Consider the following 17606-nt stretch of genomic DNA (forward strand, 5'->3'; position numbering starts at 1 on the left):
TGCTTTTTAATTAAAAATAAAGATCAAAACGGTGTTGTTTTAAGCCTCATTTTTTTCATTTGTTTAAAATGATCCAAAACGACGTGGTTTTTGGCTTTAGTCAAACTCAAATCCTTATTTTTACTTCTTTCTCTTCTTGATACAACCGTTCTTCCTTCCTTCTTTTTTTTTTGGTAAAAATAAATAAAAATGTTTCGCAAATGCTACCAAAACCCTTTGTTCCTCCTTCCATCCACTGCTCCATCACCCTTCACATTTCTTCTTCTTCTTCAAGGATGTCGACTAGTTCCTTGATTCCTTAATTGAGTTTTTGTTTCTTTCTATTTATATTTTTATGATTTGTTTCTGTTTTTTTTTCTTTCTATTTTGTGTTTGTTGTTTTCTCATACTCTTTTTTCATGTTTGTTCTCGGTAGTTCTTGATCTTTTACTCAATTTTTTTATTGGTTACCACCAATTCTGTGTTGAGGCACTATGCAAAACTTAAACAAGAAGGTGATGAAAACAAACATAATAAATAGTGCATATAAATTATAAAGCGTGTGAAAACACACTAAGCTTTAGGTTTGATTTGCCACCACCTGTCTATACCAACCGGATGCAAAAGGATCTAGTAAAGAACCCTCTTTAGGATACTGTGGAATCCTTGACGGGATTTGCACATTCACACCAAACATATCGATCAATGGTAGTTTACAAAATAAAGTTCAGTCAATATTTTCCTCGTGCGCTAAAGAAAAGAAAGAATAATTTAGTATTATTTTTGACAGAATTTGGACTCACAAGAATGTGATCTTTTGTCTCTTTTTTTTGCCTCCAAGGTGTCTCTATCTTATATAATATAACAGCATTCGGTAGAAAATGCAATGAAAATTACATCATCAAATTGGAAAGATACATTTTGCAAGTCAATCTCTCATGTCAGTACTGAATGTGCACCGGATAAATAAATCGTACAAGATTTGCACACCACACATGTATAAGTAAACATCAGAAAAATGACAAGTAATGATGGAACAATTATGAAGGAAAAAGAAAACTACACATACAAACACTTGCTTGAAAGATCAAAACACCTTCTTCTTTCAAAACAGAACAAAGGCAATAATTAGAAGGCACCAACATTCAAGATTCTGGAACAGATGCTGCTGCATGTTTGATTGATGCAGACTTGATAAGATGATTGTAGCTCCCTTTCTCCTTAAAAAGCTGAGAGAAATGGTGCTTGCAGTACAAAATGCCTTCAAGGGCTGCATAATTTGATGGAGTTATAGGGCAACCTCCGTGTGAACACTTGAAACATGATTTGGGATAGGCCTGGCTTTCGACTGTTACCTACATTCAGAATAAGATATATATTAAAACACAGCGACAAGAAAACCAAGACATTCTAGTTCAGGGTAACCGTGCAAAACTGCAGATTTATAGTAATTAGATTTACTCATTCGGGCAATTATTGACAAATGCATAAAATTGAAGATTGGAAGCAACAATAAACCATAGGAGTAAAACAGAACTAAAAGTACCTTTTAAATGGCACTCCTCATCAAAGTACCTTTTGAGGATCATACAAATTTGCACTTTAAAACAGAACTAAAAATGCAACAATCACTGACAAATTAACATTCATCGCAGGATCAAAAAATGAATGATGAAAAAAAAGCAATTGATAGATAAAATACTGTAAACATGAGTAATTTAATTACATATCAACAAAAAGGGAAAAGGGATAGTTTTTAGTAGAAACCAACATTTGGATCGTTCATCGAGTTATCGGACGGTGTTGAGCAGCCTTTGACAGTCTCCTGCTCAAAGTTAACTTTTTTTTTGTTTTTTTTTTTTTTTTGAAACGGCTAATAATATTAACGCCATCCCCGCAAGACGCAAGGTATGGACGAAACAAAGATACAACAAGTGCCGCATATATACGGAACACCAAAACCCAAGCAGGCTAAAAAAACAACCCACCCCTAAACTCCACTCTGCTATGACAGTTGCAAGTTATGCGCCTGCTGAAAGTTCCTAATCCACGTACTTACTCTAATCAGTAGAACAAAAACATAATTTTGGTCAACTAGCTAGTAGAGAAAGAAGCCCTGGTCACATAACGATGGATACTTACTCCATCAACTTGCACTCTTTTATTAGTACGAATGGAAGTTCTAGAAATCACATTATAGTACCTGAACAATTCTACCCTTTATTGAGTTTGACATTGTATTTGTCAACTAAGTAGCCACCATTTGATCCTCCTAAAAAAGGAACCAAACCAATATATCCACCTGAGGGACACAATCTTAACACTTCTATTGATCATTAACCATACATGAGAACATTAAATAGTATTACACGTTGAAAAGTATTATTTCTTATGAGCCAGGAAACTATATTCAGCATAATAAAAAAAACTTGGAGTCGCAACAATTTCAAGTTTAAAACAAGAACAATAAGTTACTAATCCAAAAAAAATTGCTGAAATAGTAAACAAATGAGTACTTTTCAATACAAAATAAATTGATTCATTCAACATTCATTGTTGTCAAGCTTCTTGTCCATGTCTTCATCATGTGATGATAAGTACATATTTCATAATACCCGAGATATCCCTCTTTGCATCCAACTCTATAAAGCCATTCATAAACTTAGGACTAGTAACTAGTTATTTTCAAACTTTTCAAAGGACGTATATTTTACATTGAGACAAACTCAAAATGCATTGTTAAAAGGTAAATCTTATATTTTCATTCAACCTGATCTTTCCCAAATATTCTATGGCAACATTGCTAAGGTACTTCATTTACCTGAAGAAGATAATTATTTGGGTGTTTCCAAAGATGTTCTTGAATACTTGGCTAAATAAGGTAAGATTTTATCTTCAGCCAACAGATTGATTCTTTGTTGGAATACAACTAGTAACTCTAAAGTTCAAATGTTTATTAGCAACCCATCAACAAAAACTTGAGTGCCAATTACAATACCGGATCAACTGCAACATATGAATGTTGATGCAAAGCTTAAAGTTATCCTTGAATGCAATGACAAGTAAAACGGCAAGGTGTAATTTTTTTATGATAAGGCAGATGAGTTTTTGTCCTCATATTGTGATTTTAAAATTTATATATCAAAGGAAGGTATTTGGAAGGTAAAGGAGGAAAGTCTTTTTACCGGCAGTAGGAACTTGAAACTTTGAATGTCTATCTTTTACAACGCAAATGTTTATTTCATCTTAGGTTGATTTTCTTACTTGGTAAAAGTTAGTTTTTATTTTAGGTCTTATATCATGTCTTACAATTTTGAGAATGGAACAACAAAAATGTCGAGGGTGCCAAAAGAATGGATTGATTTGAACTATTGTTTCTTACCCATTTATAAATTCTCGTGCTATAACTTAAATAATGAGGACCCCTTATGGCTTTTTTTGGCTCCCTCAACATTCTTGCTGTTCTATTCTCAAAATTGTAAGATATATAAGACCTAATATAAAAACTAATTTTTATCAAGGGAAGCAATCTGAGATGAAATGAACATCTCCATTGTAAAAGATTGACATGCTAAGTTATTAGTTCCTACTCCCCATAAAAAAACTTACCTCCTTTACCTTTCAAATACCTTCCTTTGTTATATAAACTTTACAATCACCACATGCGGTCCAAAACTCATATGCCTTATCATAAAAAATAACCTTGGAGTTTTCCTTGTCATCACATTCAAGGATAACTTTAAGGTATGCATCAACATTCATATGTTGTAGTTGACTTGACATTAGAATTGGCAATCAAGTTTGTGTTGTTGGCTTGCTAATAAACGTTTGAACTTCAGAGTTATTTGTTGTATCCTGACAAAAAATCAATATGTTGGCTGAAAATAAAATCTTAGTATATTTAATCAAATATTCAAAAACATCTTTGGAAACACCCAGAAAATTGTCTTATCAGGTAAAATGGTGTAACTTAACAATGTTGTCATTGAATCTTTGAGAAAAAACAGGTTGAATGAAAAAAGAAGATTCACCTTTTAACAATGCATCTTGAGCTTGTCTCAATGGAAGATATACGTCTTTCGAAAAGTTTTAAAAGATATTGTTACTAACCAAAATTTGTGAATGACTTTTGCTGCTAAACAAGGTGATATTTCAATCAAAATATCACAAGGGATTGAAACCATTGTTGTCTTTGTAAGCAAAGAAAAATTGACGTCAAGCTGTTTAGAAGAGAATGATTGGACAAATAGTATTCGGGCTAGTAAAGTTGGTATAAACAAATGTTCAACTAAAGAGTATTATACAATAGTCTTTGAATGACACTAGTGGTTTCGTAAAAAAGAAAAAAATGAAGGGAAAGGTATAGAGATGAATGACTTCTGCAACGTCGATGCTTTTATATATTATGAATGGGAATTGGTTTGCCAAGGTATCTGTATGATCCTCCAATTATCATTGCTTTCAATTCTCATCATAGAGAATAAAGTTCAGCAATTTTCTTTCCACTATTTCTCTTAAAATCAACGAATACTTGGTATTTCATTCATTTCCATTGATCAAGTATTGATTGACATGAATGTATTTAGTATATATCTTTTTTGTCAAGACAAGAATGTTATATTTGATATCTTACACTTTGTTCTGAATCAAGATAATTAATTCCGATTTGATGTCATTCATTTTCTAGAACCACTTTCTTATCACAATGGATATAATGACATAATCATGTGATAGCCACTCATTCAATATATAGCCATGCATTTTTTAACTTTAAAGGGGAAAATACTATTTATTGTGAATTGCAACTTCGTGATTTTTCATGACCGTGTATTATTTACTTCAAGTGAACCATTACCCTCCCTGTTTTCTGTTACGATAATGCTACTTCTCGCGACAGCTTTATAGCGAAATCATCACGACCGTTTTGGCAGTTTTAATTGTAACATGTTGCACACACTCTCTTTTTTTATCTGACCATCCATGTTTTCCACCAATTTAGATCCAATGTTAGCAATCATTTCGCGAGAGTTTCGTGAATTTTTATGTCGCTATGAATAGCAGTGTTGTGTTACGATAAGTTAGAGTTGAAAGTTTAACTCTTCTTTTATTAAAGCAACACGCAAACGTTCACATGATATTCGTGAAAATATCCTTCACTTGATATAGCAATGCTCTTTTCTTTATATATATATTCTTATGGAAAAAAAAATCATCAAGAGGCGTTTAATACAACAATTCAGTTTTTCCAAGTTTCCATTTCCGTTTCATTGAAGTGTTGCAATTTTTCAGTTCTTCTAAATCATGTGGGTTTGGAGAATGATATCGATCATAACCATTTTTATGGCTGAAAATAGATAGCTATCAATGGCCATTTATGTCACCCACTTATCAGCTAGCTTAAACCTGCCCTTCTTAGTAGTGTTTTAAATAGCTTTTCGGAAGACAGCGCAATTAGCTATGACTTGGTTGTAAGATATATGTTATTTACAATACCTCTTGCTTTTGATCTCCTTTACTAGAGGAATTTTATGGTCATCTAATAGCTGAATCAGCTTATCCTTAAGAAAATAATCAAATATATATGGTTAGCTTTTGTGATGTCAAAGGTGTACTGTGTTCTGACTTTTGATGAGCTTGTGTTCTTCCTTTCGGTTGACCTTAAGACAAGACATCTATTATTTTCCCCTTAAAGGATCTCAGGCGTTAGAACGTCTTCCATTGGATCGGCTCGCATATTCGGTTGAACGATGGAGATAAGGTGTAGACCTCTCCCTCAGATAGCATGCATCTTTTCTTTTTTTTTTTGAATGAATTTCTCTATGTGTGCTCCTTAGGAAGCTAATATGTTTAGATCATGGAATATTTTCCCAACCAATTATCTTTTAATTGCGGGTGCATGTCAATGATGGTCATTTATGCATATCCAGCCTCATGAAATTGGACTAGGCATTTCCTAGATGGTTTCTGAACCTCTTAAGGAAGTCAGCAACTATTCGTCTATTTGTTGCTTTAGATTCATGAATTTGGTTTTGGTAACCTTGGACTGAAGCCAACATAATCTATCACAGAAACACATTTCCATGTCTATCCATGTTTGTATCGAGTTTAGTGGGAGAGAGGAATATCAAGTCAATGTTGCTCCTGTCAATAAAGGGAACAACTGAAGTTTGTAGAATTCATTATCGTTTCCCTCGTCAAACTGCACAATAAGTCTTCCAATGTGTTCCATAGTTGATTTTTCATCTTCCTCGAAAAAGGTTGCAAAATTAGGAGTCTTGTAACCTCTAGGTAGAGGCACCAATCTGTCAACTTTCTCAGGATATGGCTTCGTATACAAATGCATATCCATGAGTTTCAGTTATATCCATTGGATCAAAATACACGGTCAAGATCAAATTCTAGTAAAAATACTCCTCTCACTTGATAATATATATATATATATATATATATATATATATATATATATATATATATATATATTACAACTGAAATTTAGATAAGTTCGGATAAAATAGATATAATACACATGATAAAACAAACATCATACAATACACCTTATAAAATATGTATACCACAAATCACAATAGATAAATGAACATGCAGACACACTACCAACATGAAATTTTGTTTGTAATCAGAAATTCCACAAGCTATCATTGACCACATGTCCTGAAGCTGATGACAATTCTTGATTCCCAGACCACCTTTGAAACATGCCATTTCCATATACCACAGATGAGATATCAGCATCAGTGTCTCTCCCAAAAGAAAACTCTTGGTTTAGGCTTTGGTTTGAGGTGGTTCCAAGATTCTCATTCTCCAACTGCATCCTCAACAGTGATTGTTCTTGAGAGAAGAAAAAGTTTGACGAATTCCCGACCATTGAGGTTTGGTTCAAGCCAGCAGTTATTACTTCAGCTAAAGGATAAACATCCATTTGTTTTGAAGAGGATGAAATGTTCAAGATACTAGTTTCATTGTTATGAACAATGTTGTCATCTTGTGTTTTTGGTTTCTCTGTTTGATTTGGATTGGAGAATGAATTGAACACATGAGAGAAATCAGAAAGAGTGGTTTGGTTTTCACTATTGTATGGAGGCAATAGAGATTCATTAGTATTTGATGGTCCTTCTCTAGAGGAGTTAAACCTTCCATGTTTTGAACCATCCATTTTCTTTCCACAATTATCCTTCTTAAAGACTCTACTGAGAACCCATTCACTCTATAAAAAAAAAAAAAGGTTAACACATTAATATTAGATGAAAAAATTTGTTAAAAAAAATATTAGATGAAAAAAACGTTATTTTAAACAAGGGTTAATTATGTTTCTAGTCCCTATAAAATAGCGACCTTGTAAGTTTAGTCCCTACTTAATTTTAATAGCATTTTTAGTCCCTAATTTTGTTTTTCTGCACTGAGTATTAGTCCCTACTCAATTCAAATTTGTTTAATTTATGCTTAAACTCTTAAATTTTTGAACAATTTTTTGCAGACATGTTTAGAACATTACTAAAAGTTCGTCCGCAAAAAATTATTGCAAAATTTGATTTCTACATCCAGATTTTATTACTTTTTATCTTTAACTTTTGTCGTTTTAAAAAATTCATATTTAATTCATTTCATGTCAGAAAATTCTAAATTTTAGTAAACGAACCTTTCATAGTGTTCTAATCTTGTCTCAAAAAAATCGTTCAAAAATTTAAGAGTTTAAGGATAATTAATCAAACTTTATTTTAGCAGGGACTAAAATTATAAGTAAATTTTTTTTATAGGGACTAAAAATGCTATTAAAATTAAGTAGGGACTAAACTTACAAGGTCGCTATTTTATAGGGACTAGAAACATAATTAACCCTTTAAACAAAACAATCTCTTTTTTTTTAGTTTTTATTCATTTATTACAGTTTTTTTTAATTCTATTTGAAAGAATATTAAATCTGCTTCAAACAAAAAGTTGTTTCCAGTAGTTTCTCTAAAAGTTGTATTTTTTAATTGATTTTTTATAAAAGTTTTTTTATTTTATTTTTATGATTGCAATCAAACATGAAATAATTTACTTTATTTAGAAAAAGGAAATTAATCTCTTAATTGTATATATCAAAATCACTATTTCCCTAAAAAAAAATAAAATCACTATTTGTATTATTTATTACAAACAGATCCTCGATGAATGTTTGGATCGACGATAAGTTTGACAATAATGACACGGTAGTTTTGTCAAAATTCAAAAGTAAAATTTTTGTCAAAATTACGGTAACACAAGGTAATTCTATCAAACACATGGTCAATGTGAACATACACTAATGAATTTTCACATGTAGTAAGAGTAGAAATCATAGACAAAAACAAAGCAATAAAAAAATATAGCAATATTACCATTCCATGTGTGGATAGGTTGTGCTCATAGAGTGTGTTACCCGCCAATCGGTATTCATGCATGACCCAATTGGTTTTTTCACCACTCGGCGCTCTTCCTTTGTAGAAAACCAATGTTTTTTTCATCCCAATTAATGCATTTCCCTTGAAAATCTCTTTGTCTTTGCCTGTTGCTTTCCAATAGCCAGCATTAGTAGCTCTATTGGTCCTTTGGCCAGTTGGGTATTTTCTCTCCCTCACACAGAAAAAATACCATTTTGTTTCTCCCATTTTAGCCAGCTCTGAATAAACCAAAAAATAAGAAAGCATAAGTAAGTTATGAAACACCGAAAGACATACATACATTAGACATAACACTGACAGATCCGCACTCATAATAACTTTAAAAAATAAAATAATTAAATCTAACCACATTTATTAGTGTCGTGTTGGTGCGGTTACCTTATGTGTCGGTGGTACATAGTAATTAAGAGAAAATATATAACCATCAAAGTAAGATAACGCCAATATCTCTAAGGTGTAATTAAACCATTGGCCTTTCTCCTTGCCAAACCCTAGTCGTCACCACTTTTCTTCTTTTTCCACCAGATCTACCAATGAGGGTGTTTTAGGGTTAATTTTGTCCCAAAAGCACCATTCCAAATTGTTTTTCTTTCTATTTTGGTTATATAAGTGATTTCCACATAAATTAAGTCTTCTTTGGTAGGTTTTTATGATTTCACCGTCTTAGTACGACATTGTTTGTTATGATTTCTCGTTCTTGAATAGTGTTTTCTTGATTTTTCATCTTAATGCAGTGTTTATTTGATTCAGGTTGAAAGATTAGCTTTGATCCAGTCCAGATCTAATCAATGACTTTGGCGTCATCGATGTTACAGATCTCTAGGCATCGGTTTTTTTTACACTTGAATGTATTCATATTTGTAGACTTTTGTATTTTGCTGTTCTTTTTGCAAATGCATCACCCCTTTAGTTTTTAATGTCTTTAAATGTATGTGTTATAAATGTTCTATCAACATCGTTTATTTTAAAATAAAATAAAAAAAAACTCCAAGGCGTAGCTTTTCAAATCCAGACTACTAATATAATATAATAACAACTAATATTTACTTATAAAAAAACAATAAATTCACCTGGCAAATCCCATGGTTCACACTTATTCATATCAACTTCAGCAATATCTATAGCACAGAAATTATTGTCATCAACCTTCTTGACAAGGTATTCATTTATAAGCTCTTCATCGGTCGGAGAGAATCGATAACCAGCCGGAAATTTGACCTTTTCATTTTCCATTTTTTGATTGTAAACATTCTCATTTGATCCCATCTTGCACTAAAATCCTCTGTTTCATCAAAAAAAAAAACTAGGTTAAGAACTAAGAAGAACAAAAACAAGCATAAAAGATGTATCTCTGGAAGTCTTGATAAAATGAACGACCGATACCAACCTATTATTAAAGTTTGAAAAATGGAGTGAGGTGTGATGAGGAAAAAAAAACACTTTGGTTTAATGATGTAACCAAAAAGCAAAAAAAGCGAAGAGAGTGAATGATGTGAGAGACGGTTTGTTTTGATAAAATTGATAAAGATATTGAGTTGTAAGAATACAAAACTCCTTAAATGGTGAACTTTTAGGTATGCAAAACGTGGCTCATAACGAAATTTGAGGAGGGTTCAATCTTTTATACTTTAGAAGTGTTTATTATGTTGTAAGTGCGTGATTTAGTATGTCAAAAGTTGAAATATGAAAATTGTGAAATGATAATGATGAAGAAAAAAAGCTAAATAATAATAATAAAATAGGTTAAATAAATTTTTCGGCCTACGAAATTTCCAAATTTTGTCTTCAAATGAATCACACTTTTTAGTTCTTACAAAATTATTTTTCAAACAGTTTTAATTTTATTGTTAAGTCAACATATATTTTTGAATGACTTTTTACAAGCATGATTAGAAGATTAAAAAGATCATCCATGAAAAAACAGATCAAAATTTAAATTCTGTCTAGATTTTTATTACTTTTGAATGAATTGTTCGCGTTAAGAATTTTAAATTTGATTCATCGCAAGTTAAAAAGTTCTAAATTATATGGGGAGAAACATTTTATAATGGTCTAAACATGTTTGTCAAAAATCATTTAAAAATATGTGTTAACTTCATAAGGACTAAAACTATTTACAGAGGCTATAGGGGTGGAATTTGTGCTTTTTCTTATACAGAGGCTAATTTCATACCTCGCCTAATTACAAAGGTTTTTTAAGGTATTAACCCATTCATATATGATGTAAGATAAAAATTGAGGTGTGCTTTGAACTTTTCTAAAGATACGATATGGATCATGATTGTGTGCCTTTAAGGGAAAGACTATTAAAATGTTCTGTCAGGGATACTTGAAATCACAAATAATAAAATATCTAACTTCAATGCACTTTTATAGAAACAAGATGTATTGAACTGGCATTTTGAATAGTTGGAACTGTAAAGTAACCAATTTATTAAATTGGGAGCCTGGATTTTTATTGAAATTATTAAAAGCCGGAAAAAGTGACAGTTTATCCGGTTTTCTTTGTTCTCTGATGCTATTTTAATTAAAAATAAAGATTAAAATGGCGTTGTTTTTGTTAAGTGATTAATACATAACTGCCTTGTAACAAAGTTAGTTACAATTTGTTTCAAAGTTTGTTAGTTGGTTACATAGCTTGTTCTACAAGCAACTGCTATAGTTTCCTATAAAAGGTTTTGTATTGTGTAACTTCAATGCTTAATGAGATTCCACAATTCACTGTCCTCGTGAGCTTAGCTCAGTTGGTATGGACAATGCATAAAATATGCAAGGTTCGGAGTTCAAACCCCGACCACCACCAAAAAAAGATTCCACGATTCATAGTAATCTCTCTATTCGCTTTCAATTTTATAGTTTATTTTTCTGCTATTTTCTCATCTTGCTACAAATAGCTTATCTGAATAAGCACTTTTAAGAACACGTTTTATGTTCTAACAGTTTTGAATCTCGTATATTTTTTCTTCCATTTTTTAAAAATAATCCAAAACGACGTGGTTTTGGCTTCGGTCAAACAAAAATCCTAATTTTTACTTCTTTCCCTTCGTAATAAAACCCTTCTTCCTTCCTTCTTTTCTAATGCCTTCGCAGATGCTACCAAAACCATTTGTTCCTCCTTCCACACGTCATTGCTCCATCACCCTTCATGTTTCTTCTTCTTCAAGGATGTCTACTAGTCTCTTGATTCCTTAATTGAGTTTTTATTTCTTTCTATTTGTATTTTTATGAATTTTTATTTCTTTCTATTTGTATTTTTATGATTTGTTTTTGTTTTCTATTTTGTGTGTTGTTTTCTCATATTCTTTTTTTCTGTTTGATCTCCATAGTTCTTGATTTTTTTTTCCAAATATCAATGTAGAAGTCAAGATTTATTTTTTACACGTTTATAGTTTTTTTATTTTTTTTTCTTGATATTTTGTTCTCACTAACCTTAACTGCGGATATAGAGAATTCGATCCACCACAAATTGAACACACGCCACTATTTTTCCAGTGTCATATTTGATTATGAAGAAATATACCTAAATGACTATGATGATATTTCCCCTAAAAAAAGATGACAGTATTTAATTTCCGTGTTCTTAATGAATGTTATATAAATTAAGAGTGCATATAAATTATAAAGCGTGTGAAAACACGCTAAGCTTTAGGTTTGATTTGCCACCACCGGTTTATACCAACAAGATGCAAAAGGATCTAGTGAAGAATCCCCTTTATGACACTGTGGAATCTTTGACGGGACTTGTACATTCACACATAAAGTTCTGTCAATTTATCGCGCACTAAAAAAAAAAGAATGATTTAGTATTATTTTCGACAGAATTTTGAACTCGCAAGAATGTGATTTTTTGTCTCTTTTTTTTGCCTCCAAGGTGTCTCTATATAACAGCATTCGGTAGAAAATGCAATGAAAATTACATCATCAAATTGGAAAGATACATTTTGCAAGTCAATCTCTCATGTCAGTACTGAATGTTCACCGGATAAATAAATCACACAAGATTTGCACACCACACATGTATAAGTAAACATCAGAAAAATGATAAGTAATGATGGAACAATTATGAAGGAAAAAGAAAACCACACATACAAACACTTGCTTGAAAGATCAAAACACCCTCTTCTTTCAAAACAGAACAAAGGCAATAATTAGAAGGCACCAACATTCAAGATTCTGGAACGGAGGCTGCTGCACGTTTGATTGATGCAGACTTGATAAGATGATTGTAGCTCCCTTTCTCCTTAAAAAGCTGAGAGAAATGGTGCTTGCAATACAAAATGCCCTCAAGGGCTGCATAATTTGATGGAGTTATAGGACAACCACCATGTGAACACTTGAAACATGATTTGTGATAGGCCTGGCTTTCGACTGTTACCTACATTCAGAATGAGATATATAGTAAAATATAGCGACAAGAAAACCAAGGCATTCTAGTTCAGGGTAACCGTGCAAAACTGCAGATTTATAGTAATTAGATTTACTCATTCGGGCAATTATTGACAAATGGACGCAGCAGATTCTACATTTTGGCTATATGTAACATTTTCTCATTTCAGGCGGTCTAGCCTCTTATTGGAGTGCAGACTGGATAAGTGATAACTAGTTTAGGACTCTTGATTAGAATAAATTATTGATGATCCTTTCGCTAACTTGAACCAAACAACTGTTTTCCTAGAGAACTAGCCCCGGTTCAAATTTGGCTGGAGAGATAAAGTCTATTCTCCCTTCCCAGTGATCAAAAACTAGATTTAACTGACACAGATACAACATACAAAAATAAAAGACGATGTTAGTTGATATTACGACAAACACTAGTTGTGAACATTAATTTCCTAATCAATATGCATTTCAGGTCCTGTAATTGGAGATATTAATAGACATACTTCAGCTCCAGTTTAAACCAACCCAGCAAAAAGCTTTATGTTATGTACCAGCAAAGATTTCATTTTGGGGTGTTCGGTTTTATGATTTTGTGGGTTGGGGAAGAAGTTTCAGAACTATTCATAAATCACGAGCAAATGCAACTTCAATTTCATGTTTTTTAAGGACCGTGAACTGAATCATAATGTAGGTTTTATCATCTTTGGCTCAGAAATAACACAAATTTCTTCTCTACATATATATCCCAATAAGATAATGAAGTCATATCAAAGTCTACTTGTGGTCTAAATATTGAAAATGAAGTTCAGACTTCTATGATTTTGATAGCATAGCAATGACAGTGTAAGAGGGAGAAAATCATATAGCTTAACTTCACAAACCAATGAACGCCCCCAAAAGCAAAAGGTCGCACTAAACAATTGTTTCATGCTTGCAATGGGGCAAAGTTGTACTTCATACAGGCCTTCTTTGTGCTCGCAATTTTAAGAAAGACATATTGATGTTAAATGTTTTGGTTACACACATACCATACAGCCAGAGAAGGAGGATACTCTAGTCTACCTTATGTACAGGAGAGTAATAACTAAAGATACTTATTCTTATGGTATGATCTCATATATCCATATGTAACAGATATATCTGACCAAATATTATTAACTAATTTATATCCAAGATTTTTAAATCTTACCTTCTCCAATGGATAAGCAGTTTTGCCACATGTAGCACACTTTTCTTGTGTCCCAGAAAACATGCCCGCAGCTTTGCTAGGGGTCCTTGTCTGGAATAAACAGAAGATACCATTAGTTTATTCAGTAATACCATATGTCAAGGACCGGATTAAAAGAACAATAAAAATGCAAAATCAAGCAAATTTACCAGCACAGGAGTTGTACCGTCAGCTACCTTTGCAGCTGTTCAAAATAAAATTATTGCCAATTAAAGAGGCATCTGATTGAAAAAAATTAACAAAATTAGCTTTATTATCCTTGAAGAAAAAGAAGACATACGTGATTGGAAGTTCTTGTTCTTGCTAAAGTTGCCATGCTCCTTGAAGAGCTGCTCAAAATGAGGCTTACAGTAAAGAACACCTTCCATTGATGAATAGCTGCTAAGCTGAAACATAAAGATAATCAACAATAATCCTTGTGAAAAATTCAAACTTTAAATAAAAATGTTAATTAAGAGTTAAGACCATGTTTGAATAAACAACTCAACTAAGTGGTTAATGCATAAACACTTAGTATAAGTGCTAATATATAAGCTATTTTTATAACAAAAGATAAAATAAAGTTAAGCAGTTTCATATAAACTATGAATTTAATTCATATGCATTGATAGTGTAAAGATATTTTACACTGTCAGTTAATTATACTCATCAAATTATTATGAGAGTTTGACTTTTATCTTAATAACCTTAAAGTCACACACATGATTGATTGTCATGGAGTCACAGTATACAGCGCATGAAATCTAAACTCATAAATTATAAGCTGTTTTGAAAAGCTAACCTAGAAAGATTATGGATTGGCTTATTTGAGCTTATCTATTTGCATAAATTTTGTGAGACTGTTTGGGAGAACTTACAAAAACAGCTTATGACAATTTTCATAAGCTTTTTCCAACTCATTTTCATAAATTCTCCAATATTTGAGAAACTAAACTTGAAAGATTATGGATTGGCTTAATTGAGCTTATCTATTGGCATAAGTTTTGTCAGACTGTTTGGGAGAACTTATGAAAACAGCTTATGACAAATTATGCGAGCTTATACATAAGTGATTATGGATTAACCTCTTTCAACTCATTTTCATAAATTCTCCAATATAAACAACTTATAGCATATACAAAAACAATTTAAACTTATGCAAGCTTATACATAAGTGCTTATCATGATAATCACTTGTGCTTTAAGCTGCAAATAAGCTGTTTATCCATACAGTCACTCACTAGTGCATATCAGTGAATAAGCTCAAATAAGCCGATCCAACACGCTTTCAACAATTTAAATAGGAATTGATCTATCTATGTCATTAAAGTAATATTTTATACCCATAAAATTCCCACTTTCATATGTCTAAATATACTTTATACTTTATATATTCGCCAACTTAGATTAAAAAAAGCTCTCATTGGAATTTTACATGGATGATGGTGAATGCAGCGTCAATCATAAGCAAGGATCTAATCAAAATTGAACAGATAAACATAAACCCAATATCATAAACATAAAAAAATCATCAATGTACTATAGAATAAACAATGCAGCAAGTCAAAAATATGAAGAAAAAAAAGAACCTTTAAAGTTCCTTTGCAGTGAGAGCATCTGAAACAAGCTTTATGGTAAGAAGTTCCATCAGCAGAAAGCTGATCAACGGGGTAAACCGTTTTCTCACAAGCCTTGCATTTTTGTTGGGTACCAATAAAAGACATCGTTGCAGCAGCTTCTTAGATCTGAATTTACCACTGAATTTCAAAATGCACAAGGTGGTAGATCAGCTTCAGAAGTCAATTACTTGAGCTGAAATATTTTAGTAGAAGATAGTTTCAGTTTCAGAAAATGGTGAAAAAAGGGATTAAAATTTGAAAGCTAAAAAGTAGATAATAGGAATGAAATGAATTAATGGTATAAAGCTGAAATGGGTATTAAAGTATATGAATTGGAGTAACAATTAAAAAATAAGTATATGAATGAATTGGAATTATTACCTTTGTGAATTGGAAGTGATAAATGGTGGATCGGTGAAGATAGAGGGAAGTTCACACAAAGTTCAAGAGTCTCCGGTTAAGACTAAGGAGATGAATATAAATGGTGATAACGAGTCATGTCATGGTCACCACCATTATGTAAATACGTTATTAAATAAGGAAAGTGGAGAGATTTTCATTTTCAATACTAAAAAAAAATAAAAGTATACTAAAGTATTTATTTTTTTTTGTGAAAAAAAGAAATAGTTTTTGTGACTTAATAAACAAATGCTAAAATACAAACTAATGGAACAAGGAATGCAAATATCATTGCTGGATCCAATAATGTTTATTTCTTTTATTCACAGAAGATATGTTGTTGTATTTCTTTTTTGTTTGATATTACTTATTTTGATGTTACAATGGTATGGTCCACGACCAACAACTCAATCATGAGCAAGAAATGGCAGGAGGAAGATGTTCGTAACTTTTGGAAAATTCTCTCTTGTATTATTCATCTCTTATTTGTTGTTACTCACACTTCTTTTCCTTCTCTCTTTCTCTCAAGTCAAGCTCATCTCATTTAAAAATAGGTTGGATCGAGTTAAATTTTGCAAGATACAAATTAGGTTTGGAAAGAAAAAAAATTCTACATCTAACTTGTTGTATGACATAAGATTTTTTTTTAAGACCTAAATCTGACCTTTTCGAAAGTCTGGTATGATTAGTTAGCATATTTAAACGCTTATTTTATATTAACGTCTTTGAATAAGTAATTTGACATATATTTAAATAAGACAAAAAAGTTAATATTGCATTTGGAAGAACTATGAAAGGGAAATTCCATCATATTATTGAAAAAAATGCAGAAAACGCTTAGTGGTTGGAAGCATTGGTGTTTGAGTTTAGGTGGCAGACTTACAATTATGAAATGTGTGTTTAACTCAATCCATATTATCACATGCAATATGCGAAGATTCCGAAGAATTGTGTAAGGAGATGGAAAAAATTCAAGGTGGGTTTTTGTGGGATGATATTGAGCATATTCAAAAACATCACCTGATTAAGTGGAATATGTGTTGTTTTCCTAAAAGAGGATGGATGAATGGGCCAGATGAACATCACTTTCTTGATAAAAAATGCTTTGGAATATGATTAAAATGCATGATCATTTATGGTGTAAGGTTCTCTATATTAGTAAATATGGTTGTAACAAGGATTTGTGGATGGCTAAAGCTCTCAATCTTATGATTCCCCTTTGTGGAAGGTTATTGCAAGTATTTGGGAACAATTTTGTCAACATATTGTGTGGTAAGTTAGAGATGGATACCACATACACTTCTTGAAGAACAGATGGGTGCCCAGTGGTTATTTACTCATGCTGATGTCTACCAGCCAACTTATTGACTCAACTCTTGTGGTGAAAGATGTCCTTTCGTCTGAAGGGAAGTGTGATCCGAATTTTCAATACTACAACTTACCTCATAATATAGCGAACCAGGAGGTTGCACTTTTGGCTCCTATAGATACAGATGGTCTAGACTTATCAGGATGGAGAGGCACCAATACTCGTAATTTTGCAGTTTGGAGCGCCTACAATTTGTTAAAGGAAAATGGTCATCA

The 17606-nt window shown here is 32.0% G+C and overlaps 2 protein-coding genes across 3 annotated transcripts; both read right to left on the bottom strand.

Annotated features, from left to right (window-relative positions):
• Positions 1-6375: 6375 nt before the first annotated feature.
• Positions 6376-9683, bottom strand: LOC146939864 (NAC domain-containing protein 100-like). Its single transcript, XM_085753422.1, has 3 exons — positions 9488-9683; positions 8355-8635; positions 6376-7201 (listed from the first exon to the last, which is right to left on the bottom strand). Exons 1-3 carry the CDS (start codon positions 9681-9683, stop codon positions 6614-6616), a joined length of 1065 nt encoding a protein of 354 aa, XP_085609548.1. The 3' UTR covers positions 6376-6613.
• A 2624-nt stretch (positions 9684-12307) lies between these two features.
• On the bottom strand, positions 12308-16127 carry LOC146939865 (LIM domain-containing protein WLIM2b-like). Of its 2 annotated transcripts, none has more exons than XM_085753420.1 (6): positions 16005-16127; positions 15594-15761; positions 14306-14411; positions 14175-14209; positions 13987-14076; positions 12308-12792 (listed from the first exon to the last, which is right to left on the bottom strand). In XM_085753420.1, exons 2-6 carry the CDS (start codon positions 15726-15728, stop codon positions 12583-12585), a joined length of 576 nt encoding a protein of 191 aa, XP_085609546.1. In that variant the 5' UTR covers positions 15729-15761; positions 16005-16127; the 3' UTR covers positions 12308-12582. The 2 variants fall into 2 exon arrangements, with proteins under 2 accessions (XP_085609546.1, XP_085609545.1); XM_085753419.1 differs by having other exon boundaries at positions 15594-15816.
• Positions 16128-17606: the final 1479 nt, after the last annotated feature.

This window comes from Medicago sativa, chromosome 3, assembly GCF_051527215.1.
Source record: "Medicago sativa cultivar Bolivia chromosome 3, Bolivia_mono, whole genome shotgun sequence".
Classification (NCBI taxonomy): domain Eukaryota; kingdom Viridiplantae; phylum Streptophyta; class Magnoliopsida; order Fabales; family Fabaceae; genus Medicago; species Medicago sativa.